Consider the following 12,500-nt stretch of genomic DNA (forward strand, 5'->3'; position numbering starts at 1 on the left):
TACATAGTGATTACCAGTTTATGGGGTCCCTTCTCCCCCTCTGTACAGATACATAGTGATTACCAGTCTATGGGGTCATGTCTCCTCCATGAATACAGATATGTAGTATGTATCACCAGTCTATGGGATTCCTTCTCCCCTATTTATACAGATACACAGTGATCACCAGTCTATGGGATCCCTTCTCCCCTATTTATACAGATACATAGTGATCACCAGTCTATGGGACCCCTTCTCCTCCACAAATACAGGTACATAGTGATCACCAGTCTAGTGGGCCTCCCCCTCCTCCCTGAATACATATACATATTGATCACCAGTCTAGTGGGTCCCCTCTCCTCCCTGAATACAGATACATAGTGATCACCAGTCTAGTGGGCCTCCCTCTCCTCCCTGAATACAGATACATAGTGATCACCGGTCTAGTGGCCCCCATCTCCTCCCTGAATACAGATACATAGTGATCACCAGTCTAGTCGCCCCCATCTCCTCCCTGAATACAGATACATCGTGATCACCAGTCTAGTGGCCCCCATCTCCTCCCTGAATACAGATACATAGTGATCACCAGTCTAGTGGGCCTCCCTCTCCTCCCTGAATACAGATACATAGTGATCATCAGTCTAGTGCCCCCCATCTCCTCCCTGAATACATATACATAGTGATCATCAGTCTAGTGGGTCCCCTCTCCTCCCTGAATACAGACACATAGTGATCACCAGTCTAGTGGCCCCCATCTCCTCCCTGAATACAGATACATAGTGATCACCAGTCTAGTGGCCCCCATCTCCTCCCTGAATACAGATACATAGTGATCATCAGTCTAGTGGGTCCCCTCTCCTCCCTGAATACAGACACATAGTGAACACCCACCTATTGGGTCCCCTCTCCCCCCTTTATAAAGATACATACTGACGACCCATCTATGAGGTCTCCTCCACCCCTGTATAGAGATGTATACACACACTTTAAACATATACTTACTGATGACCCATCTCTGGTATTCCCTCTTCCTCCTGTAAACAGATTGTATACAGATTCACACTGATCATCAGCCTATGATGTCCCTTCTATTGATCCCTAGTCTATGATGTACCCTCTCTATCCTGTATACAGATACATATTGATCTCCAGTCTATGATGTACCCTCTCTATTCCTGTATGCGGATACATGTAACATATTGCTCCCTAGTCTATGATGTACCCTCTCTGTCCTGTATACAGATACATATTGATCCCCAGTCTATGGTGTCCTCTCTTCATTCAGTATACAGAAACAATTTATTCCCCAGTCTATGGGGTCACTTCTCATTTTAGTGTATAGATACATACAGATCATTTGTCTATGGGGGACCCTGCTTTCCCCTGAGCACAAATACATACTGACCACCAGTCTATCTAGGCATGCACTCTCTCCTCTATGTACAGATACATACTGACCACCAGTCTATATAGGCATGCACTCTCTCCTCTGTGTACAGATACATACTGACCACCAGTCTATATAGGCATGCACTCTCTCCTCTGTGTACAGATACATACCGATCACCAGTTTTGGGGTTCAATTCACCACATATATACAGTATAATGGTCATCAGTTTATGGGTTTCACTCTACCACTCTGTACATATATATTGGTCCCCAATCTAGGGGGTTCACTTCCCTCCTGTGTACAGATATATAGTGATCATTAGCTATGGCATCCCCTCTGTGTACTGATACATACTGATCATCAGTGTGTGTGAGGACCAACATCGTGTCCAAATGCTTGAATAACTTTGCACATGGAAACAAAAACGATTCACATATGTAAATGTGTCTCCTTAATGCCATTGCCTGTTTATACAAGTATTGGCTTGATAATCTGACCAACATCTAGGAGTGGATTTACTAAAACTGGAGAGTGCAAAATTTGGTGCATCTCTGCATAGAAACCAATCAGCTGTAAGTTTTTTGCAAACACTTAATTAAACAGGAAGAAGTTAGAAGCTGATTGGCTACCATGCACAGCTGCACTAGATTTTGCACTCTCCAGTTTTAATAAATCAACTCCTTAGTACTTTAACCCCTAAACATCAGATACATTTTAAAATTGTACTTTAGAATTCTAAACTAACCATTACATTTTCTGACCCTCTTCTACAGATTTTACACACACACACAGCAAACAATTTAGTACAATTCAATAAAAAAAAAACTTTTATTGAAACTTGTTGAGACTTTGAAAATAAAATACAGGGGAAACAATACCTATGAAACATTCATTACATCGTACATATATAAGTATGTATTTATACCTTCATATATTATTAGCCACAGAGCTCAGGGAGAAGCTGTACACAGACCAGCAGGTAAAACATGGCAGGGTCACACCGAGTTACTAAGAACAGGCTGAAATGTTCAGTAAGAAGCCGCCGGCTTGTCTTTAACTCTTTCATGTCTTCCAATCAGTGTATACACCAGAGCTGTCACCTGGATGGTGTACACCGTACACGTGAACGATTTGGGGGGGGGGGGAGGGGGTACCCCTAACCATGCACATGGTCGTACTGCAAATACTGTGACTGAAATGGAAATTATCTGAACTCTCTCTCAGTGCCACACATGTTTTTTTTTTTTTTTTTTGCTGTCCCTTTGGCACCCAATAGGTTAAACACACGCCAAATAAAACACAATTCGAGCCCTATTTACAAAACTATGTACAATATAAATAAATTAAAAGTTTAATAGTCAGAATTCCTATTTTATGTACAGGTGATACCAAATAATTACATAAATACTTTTTTTTTAAGAGCTTCCTCCCTTTTGGGACATTATATCCCGTTATTGCATTTATGAGTATACACATATATATATGTGTGTGTGTATATATATATATATATATATATATATATATATATATATACACACACATTTATTTATATATATATATATATATATATATACATATATATATATAACATGTGTATATATATATATATATATATATATATATATATATATATATATATAACACACACATATGTGTATACACATTATATATATATATAGAACACGCACATATATATATATATATGTGTGTGTGTGTGTGTATATATATATATATATATATATATACACAGTGTTTCTCAACTTCGGTCCTCAGGGCACACTAGCAGGCCAGGTTTGCAAGAAAACTGAAATACATCACAGGTGATATCATTTGCCAATCAGTGATTGCAGTATTCTAGTCTGCATCACCCCAAGGTAATACTTAAAATCTGGCCTGTTAGTGTGCCCTGAGGACCATAGTTGAGAAACACTGTATATACATATACATATATATAACACACACACATATGTGTATATACATTATATATATATAGAACACACACATATATAGATATTTGTGTGTGTGTGTGTGTGTATATATATATATATATACACACACACATTTATTTATATATATATATATATATATATATATATATATATATATATACATACAAATATACATATATATAACACACACACATATGTGTATATACATTTTATATATATATATATATATATATATATATATAGAACACGCACACATATAGATATGTGTGTGTATATATTTTAAACACGCATATATATATATATATATGTGTGTGTGTGTGTGTGTGTGTATGTATGCATATATATCTAAAAAAATTATATATATATATATATATATATATATATATATATATATATATATATAGTGATGCAGTAGGGAGGGTGGGTTTGCTCATCCCAGATTGCCAAGCAAGATTTCAGGGGTCTAAGCAAATGATTAATCAGCATGCAAGCAGTGGGACTTGAATAGCACAAATGAAAACAAAGACATCATCTTTTCTTCTTTTAAAGTACACTAGCAATTAATATTATGACTAGCCAGAGATGGCTCTATATGTATAAATTACCTTTAAACCGATATTCAAGTTTTTAGTGTGCAGTGATTGTATGTCTACATGTTCTCTGCTGACACCCCATAGAGGTATTTGTACTAAACATGCAGGTAAGCACTTGTCTAGTCGGGGGCTGGATAGTGGTAGAGGATACCTGGATATGATGTGGTTAGCAGCTTACAAGCAACCCCCTTCTGCTCCCTCCAGTCGGCTAGCTGTGGACTGAACATGTGTGCATATAGTAACTAGGGCATGGCCGAGGTACGGATCATACAAAGTGCAATGAGAAACCGAGTTTGGAATGAGACAACAAGCTCATCGTCATGTCCCCCCTCCCCACCCACACAGAGCCAGACCATGGGGGGTCATGGGGAGTCACTTCTTGATCGCTCCTGCTTGGAGTCCAGTCCACTGACCAGTCGCTGGATGTTTTGTAGTTCACTGCTGGCCTCCTTGTCTGGACACAGCTTAGGGGATAAAGAGACAGATCCAGAGGACAAGGTTGAAGATCTGCTAGTCAGTTCAGAGTCCAGAGCCGCAGAGGCGGGGCTAGGTACCAGGCTGGGGCCTTTTCCGTCTATGGTGCCATTGTGGAGTGAATGGAGGGCAGTGGTTAGGAGGCTGCTGCTCTCAGGGATAGGCATGGAGAAGGAGTAGGGGTTATACCTCAACCTGGGGCGCACAGCATTCAAAAAGGGGTGCCTGTGGACTGCAGAGGATGCCGCAGCAGCTGCAGCCATGTATGTGTAAGGGTAGGAGAAGAGTCCTCCAAAAGGGGACATGGCCAGGCCCTGCAAAATACAAAAGAGTGCATCAGTCATTAACAGCCACAGCTATTACACACAAAAGCAATGCTCACACAATCAAAAAACCACTGCGAGATGGAATTACATTTTTAATGTTATGTATAATGGCGTCTACCCAGAGAAATACTCTAGTGAATGCAAAGAAATGGTCTGGCTTTTTTTTTTTTTTGTGGCAGCCAGCGTACAAATCAGTGTCTGGCAATGAATGGAGGTCAAAGTGTACATAATTCATGACACATACCACATGAATTAAACCGAGAGATCATGGCTCTGTGAAAGGTAAGCAGATGAAAGAGAAAGAATGATCGCTGGGGTATACACAGGTATAAGCTTAGGTCTATTGCCGGGAAAGGCTAATTAAAGCTGTAATAAACCCAAAAGTTTATGTATTGAAACTCATCAATTCTTAAAGATGGTGGCTGCATTTGTTTTCATTTTTTTTTAGACTTTTTTATTTATTTTTTTTACTTAGTGGTCTGTCTAGTAACACAATTTGGAGTTGATTTACTAAAACCGTAGAGTGCAAAATCTGGTACAGCACTGCATAGAAACCAATAAGCTTCCAATTTTTTTTTTTTTTTTTGAGTCAAAGCCTAATTGAACAAGCTAATGTTAGAAAGTTAGAAGTTCGAGTTAGAAAGTTACAAGTTCATTTATATTGGCTACCATGCACAGTTGCACCAGATTTTGCACTCTCCATTTTTAGTAAAACAACCCCTGGGTGTCCTTAGGGTCACTTCGCTGAAGGAGCAACAGAGACACCTTCAGAGAGAAGCTTTGCAGTCTGGGAAGAGGGGGTAGTGTTCCATGTATTAGCAGATAAGATGGGTTTGACTTACAAATTAACTAAAGCTTTTTAAATGTTACAGCAACATATTTTTCCTTTTGTGATAAAGGATTTACAAAAATGAATAAAAGCTGACCAATGTAAGCACCCCTGTTTGTGGTAAATGGCTTGGTTAGACCTACTAACTGCCACAGATCACCAGACAAAATAAAGAAAGAGGCTAAACAAGAAAAAAAGAAAGAAAAATAATTCAGACACCCGGTCTAAAAATGGGTAAACTGAAATATATTAGATTTTTGTTTTGGGTTTATTACCACTTTAACTCCTATAAGGACAGTGGACAGAGAAGACCCAAGTTCTTGGTGTTGGTAGGACTCTATGTAGAAAGGTGTTGGGATTTTTCTTCTCTGGGTACACTTTACAGGCAGGTAAACCTTTCCTCTCTGATAAGGTTTATTTCTATTTATTTATATTTTATTAATTATACTTATAGATTCAAGCAAATCTAAAGCTTTTAGGGAATTATAAAAATGGCCAAATGGTGTCTGTGATAGGAAATGTGAGCCCTCTGTAAAATGTGCTGCTCTCTGGATTATGCAGTTACCATACAAGCTTAGTCATTTTCATAATTATTAAATTACCTGAGAGGCAAGGACATGCTGTTGAAGGTGGAAAGGTAAAGCTGAGGCTCCCGGTAGCCCTTGAGATGAAGAAGCCATCACTGTAGACTCTATGCTGTTCACTCCTGATGCTGCTCCTGAAACGGAGGCTAACAAGGGGCTCATGCCAGTGGCCATGCTGGAAAATGCCCCTCCCATGGCAAACTGGCTGGGGTGAAGTAGTAGAGGGTGAGAAGCCCCCAAGGGGTTAAAGAACTGCTGCCCACTTAAGCCAGGAGGGAATCCAAGGTTCTGTAGATGGGCTTGGCTCAGGTGATGAGAGCTGCTGTCTGTTTGCACAGTCAATGGTGGGAAATGCTCCTTGGAGTGTTTGGGCTCATCCAGTTTATGTGACTCCCTGGTGGGACTTTTCAGATCCTCCACACTCAAGACCCTGCCACTGGAGGAGATCTGTGCTGGGCTGTGCCTGGAATCTGGAGAGTTCTTCTCAGTCCTGGATGAGGAGTACAGGGACAGCTTAGAGGGACTCCTCATCTCCTTTGATTGCTCTGTGCTGGAGGTGATGGTGGAGATCTTGGACGAGTCCACGGTTTCTGGGCCAGCTTCTTCCTTACTGTCATCCTCACTGTCCCCTTCACTGTCACACAGGCCTACAACATAGACATCAGACCTTTAGCAACCAGTAACCATTATGTGGACTACCATAGTAATCATTGGAGTGAATTACTACAACGGTAATAGTTTACTTACTCTAAAGTTGTGTTCACTGCAACCAAGTGCAGACAAAATTCCTACATTTGTCATTTCCCTTTCACTTATTGGGTCTTTAAAATGAAACCAGTTTGCCTTATTCACTAAACTAAACTCACTTTGAAAAATGAACATAAATCAGATGAACTGTCAATGAAAACTGTTTCCTTTAGATACCCAAATGCAATGAAAAAAAAAAACCCCAGTAAATTTCCTTGAAGCCATCCTGGGTCTAATTATAGGTTACTTGTCCTAGCTCCCTCGCCTTAATTATATCGCTCTATGTATCACACAATCGGCGTTTACTATATACATAGAGGAGCACACCAGGTCATGTAATTAAAGGTCATCACTGTATTGCCGAACTTGAACGATAATTATATTATCACATAGGGTTTGATTTACAAAAACTGGTGCAAAATCCGGTGCAGTTTTTCATAGTAACCAATCAACTTCTAATTTCAGCTTGTTCAATTATACTTTGACAAAAAAAAAGTGGAAGCTGATTGGAGGGCTGCACCAGATTTTGCACTGTCCAGTTTTGGTAAATCACCCCCATAATATGTGTCAATAGTTTTTATTGAAGTTTAAACATAACAAATCAAAATCAACTAATGAATATCGGGCTGATTTACTAAAGGAGTTTAGAATCCTAAACACAATTTTAAGTGTCTAGTCACTTAAAATATCCAGCCATGTGCAGATAAAACTTGTAAACAGGAATGAGCTTTTTACACAATTGTATTATTGACCTACACACACACATATATATATATTTTTTATTTTATTTTTTTTGCAAAAATTGTCAACTTGTTTAGTAAATCAGCTTTTATGTCTTGCTAATCATAGATTGCGTTATTAGCGTTCATGGCAGTTAGGTGCAATTTAATCATTTAACAGAACAGTTTTCTTTACATGTGGATTTGGGAAATAACTTCAGCAACCCAAAGATCATATATTTAAGTATACAAGATTAGAATTTTTTTTTTTCTGTTTGGCATGAAGGCGGTTAAAGGGTTAATAGGACTGAGCCGCCAGCTTGTCCCGACTTCTTCCTGTTAACCCAGCGAGCCCCATTCCAAGCACAAGAAGTGGGATTAGCGATCGGTACGTTGCTATGAAGAGGGAGCTCTGAGTGATGGGGTTAATGGGAGATTAGGAATGTACCTTTAAGGTTTGAAGTGCCCACTGCAGATGCGGTTGGAGAGGAGGTCTGGGCAAAGCATTTAAACGCAGTCTGTTCACTGGAGGACTCGTCTGAGCTGCCATTATCTTTCTTCTGCTGCTCATCAAAGGCTCGCATGGACTGAAGGGTCAGTTGTTTCCTTGAGAAAAGCAAATCGCACATTTTAATGTGTATAATTCCCCGCACCGAATATAAACAGCCAGGAGACAGAAGTATTTGACCTCTGGTTTAATGTCCTCACCACTGGAGACCTGGCAACCTCCGGCCCTCTGCAGAGTAGAGGCCATAAACATCACACTACACCTCCACACCTACCCTAGTCTGATCATCAGCTATTTACTAAAGAGAGAAGACTATTCAAAAATGATATCAGATATCCAGATTGTATATGTGTATATATGTCTAATCCACGGACCTTAACTTTATCTATAATTTAAACTATAAAGTTATTCCTTCTTGGTTTGTCAGAATCCTAAACCAATTATTAATGTTATTTAGGCCATATCCATCAAGTAAGGGGAACCAACCAAATAGGCAAAATTATGCAGATTACACTGAAAGTAGCCACTGAAAATATAGATTTTTATTTATTAATTAAAATTATTGTTTAACAAATCCATGAAGAAAGACACAGCATTTTTTTTTTTAGGATATAAAAAGTATAGATCATTTGTCTATTGATCTCTCTGTGCAACTGTATATGTATCTAGGTAGCTGTTTTATTTATTTTTTAGTTCCCCAAATCTCTCAGATTCTCTAAAATAAAATTATATTTCTTGGTAACTCTATCCATTCATTTATCTACCTGTTTAGGTAAATCTCTGCCTCTCCATCTCTCCATCTGACTACCTACCTGTATCTCTGTCTAAGCATATGTCCATTCAAAATTCAAGTGTATTCTGTGAGGCTTTTATTTCCACGAAGCTCTCTTTACACACACACACACACACACACACATTTAAGACTATATATATATATATATATATATATATATATATATATATATATATATATATATATATATATATATATATATATATATATATATATATATATACGGTGTATATATATATATATACGGTGTATATATATATATATATATATATATATTTATATATACTATGTATATATATATATATATATATATATCTCTATATATATACTGTGTATATATATATATATATATATATATATATATATATACTTATCGTCTTTGTCTCTCCAATTCTTTTCTCTATATCACCCTCTCTATCCCTCCTTCTCTCTCTCTCTCTCTCTCTCTGTATATATATATATATATATATATACATATATATATCATCTGTCTCTCCAGTTTCTCTCTCCCCTTCTCTCTCTCTCTCTCTCTCTTTCTCTCCTTCCATCCATATATAGGTGTCTTGTTCTCTTGGACTTGTAGTTCCCCAATGTATGTTTTTTTTTTTTTTTTTTGCAGCACAGTATCTGTCTGTACATAGCTGAGAAATGTTACAAAGAGAGACAAAAGTCATCTGGCAGTGTGGTTAGAAAAGCAAGCCGTGAAATGGCTTCTATTAGGCGCTGGGGTGAGATGGCTGAGTTATGTGACAGCACAGTGTCATCCTGCCCTTTCTATCCGAGGTGTAAGAAATTCTTGGGCACACATAGGTGGTCAGTCCCAGGGCAGCTCACTCCTAGGCACTATTCCTATAAAGGCAGCAATGGCAGCAGTGACAGGTTCGCATATTTCTCAGGTAGCCTTCATTTTACAAGCATTTCCATCTTCCATATAAATAGAAGCTTGCAATATTCTCTGGAGGTATGAGGGAAACGTTGCCATTAAACATAGTGGAGAGTTCCCCGAGTGTATGATGTCTGTTGGCTCAGCTTTTTATCTGGATCCGAAATAACATTTACTTTCATATTAATGGGACAGCCAAAATACGCAGCGCTCCCCCTTCGTGTTTATTTTAACTGCCTTTGGTTTTATGAACAGATTTTTTAAAACTGTAATTTTTTTTTCATAGTAATTTAATAGAAATGAAAATTTCCTCGAAACTTTCATGAGGTTTGAATAAAATTAACAACCATAAACGTAAACATAGATCTAAAATATTTCATGCTGCAGCCCAGCTTCACCTAAATCTGACTGTGACTTTCAGTAAGAGGTTAATCCTGGTGTACAGTGCTGAGGACACAATGTAACGTCCCATCCAACGGGGTAACCTGCTCACAGAACAATGTAACTTGCCCCTACAACCACTCCCAATACAATGGGACTACTGCACCAATTCAGCATGTCACCTGATTCTACCCAGCTCTACTACAGTCTTTTATGTGACTAGAAATCAAGTATACTATTTATCATAACATCAACAATAAATAATAAACAGTCACTGTTGCAAAACTATACTAAAATGTTATATATATATATATATATATATATATATATATATATATATATATATATATATATATATATATTTTTTAATCTCTGTGTGTGTGTGTTCTATGTTCTATATATGACATGATGAATACCTGCATTTCTTTAATATTGTCAAATATATATATATATGTATATGTATATATATATATATATATATATATATATATATATATATATAGTATGTGCTTTAAAGACATAATGTATACTGTATGTGTTGGATATATATATATTATACAGTGATATATATATATATATATATATATATATATATATATATATATATATATATATATATATACACACAAAATGTATTTAGTAATTTAGTATGTCAAATATATCATTAAATGGATGGACTGGTGTATTCAACCTTCCCAACCATGTAAGTAAGTGTGTGTGTGTGTGTGTGTGTACATTATTACAAAAATACAATAAATACGTTTGCAGGTATGCAGAATAGAATAGGTCTACAACTACTAGATCAACCCAGTCTAAATAAGCACAAAAGCACAATGCACTATTATTAAGTTAAAGTTGTTATGAACTAATTAACTAACTAAGGACTGGAGCTTTAGGCTGGTTAATATCACCCACAACCACCCCCCCCCCCCCCCCAACACCAAATAAACAATCAAAGGCTGTCGTAGACTCACCTTTTCTCCCTCCTTCCATTGCCTGTGTCACGGAAGCCTTTGGCAAAAGGATTGTTATCGATTTTTAATTGGGTGATCTGGGGACAAAAAAGTGGAGACACTGATGAAGACACAGTGGACATAAAAGGACTGCTTTACTAAAGAAGTCGACCTCCCCAGCAGCTGATCACAGACAGATTTCAGGGGTTAATAACAGGAGGACACCCTGACCGGGTTATTTGGAGGCAGACATGGGTAAAAAAAAAGACACCTTTAGTAAATGACCCCCAAATTATCGACAGCAGAAAAATATAGCATTACTGTAGTGTTACAGTTTCTCATAGGCTAGCCTTCTTCCAATCATTTCAGTACGGACAGGGTTAAATATATACTGTATGAAAGCTTTGCCATGAGACTAATATTGTGTAGAATGAAAGGCAAATATATGGTAGCTGGAGAATTGGAGTGCTCTGTAGGGTGCTGGGGCTCTGCTTCATTAGGAACTTCTACTTCCATAGGGCAAACGTTTTTTAAATTATAAAGAGGACGGGGACTGTGATTGTGCTTGGAGCATTTGTTTCCAGTTATCCCCCCCCCCCCCCTCCCAACTCCCTCACCCCTTTCCCTCCTCTTCCCCTGTCTCACCTTAGTAGAGCCAAGCCAAAGTCACTACATAATGGAGTTTTATTTAACGTCAACTAAAAACCACCATATTCCACAGGGCTTTAGGTCAGAAGATAATAATGTAATGTACATTTCAGAAAATATTAAACACGTCTATATGCAAAATATGCTTTCTGTGATTTCTTCTGAAGTGACTGATATTTACGTCTGTGATATGTACATTTTTACAGCTGAATGCAAATTAAGTAGAAGCTCTCTATAAAAGTATAATTAAAGCTTGGCCAATCAATGTTCTTTAAAACAGTTTAGGGAAGCATCAGCACAGGTAAGCACCTTAAGGCAATCAGACCCAATATCTGTTTTATTATACAGTTTCTAATTAAATTGGGGGCACAGTCACTAGTTCAGAGTCTGGAGGGGCTAACATGTTTGGGAGAGTAGACCTTGAAAACTGGTGACAATTCTGAAATGGAAGCAGCACTTGCCAACCCAATAAAGGTGGTGCTGGGATGTCTCATTGAATGTCACTCAGACTCCCCTTGTCAGGGACAGTCAGGGACAGATCTGCCCAGCAAAGTCTATATCACAATGTTAAACCTCTCCTAGGCTCCATATTGTTAAATATTTACAAGCAACACATGCATTGCCACTTTGATCTTTCTCAGACATACTTTGTACTGACAAAAGTGGAAAGTCCACTCTTTAAAGAGCACAACAAGCTGAAACACCGATTTGCTAAGTCCACCATACATTTAATGATGTGCC

At 37.9% G+C, this 12,500-nt stretch overlaps 1 protein-coding gene across 3 annotated transcripts in view; it reads right to left on the reverse strand.

Annotated features, from left to right (window-relative positions):
- Positions 1 to 3,732: 3,732 nt before the first annotated feature.
- The window catches only part of TBX3 (T-box transcription factor 3), a 13,358-nt gene continuing 4,590 nt past the window's right edge, over positions 3,733 to 12,500 (reverse strand). For all 3 annotated transcript variants that reach the window (XM_082255158.1, XM_082255157.1, XM_082255159.1), the window contains 4 exons: positions 11,133 to 11,209; positions 8,042 to 8,199; positions 6,146 to 6,774; positions 3,733 to 4,702 (listed from right to left, as the gene is read on the reverse strand). In XM_082255158.1, coding sequence (XP_082111284.1) covers positions 4,277 to 4,702; positions 6,146 to 6,774; positions 8,042 to 8,199; positions 11,133 to 11,209 — 1,290 coding nt within the window. In that variant the 3' untranslated portion in view covers positions 3,733 to 4,276. The remainder of the gene's footprint in view (positions 4,703 to 6,145; positions 6,775 to 8,041; positions 8,200 to 11,132; positions 11,210 to 12,500) is intronic.

The sequence above is a fragment of the Pelophylax lessonae genome (assembly GCF_965119305.1).
Source record: "Pelophylax lessonae genome assembly, chromosome: 1".
NCBI classification, from domain to species: domain Eukaryota; kingdom Metazoa; phylum Chordata; class Amphibia; order Anura; family Ranidae; genus Pelophylax; species Pelophylax lessonae.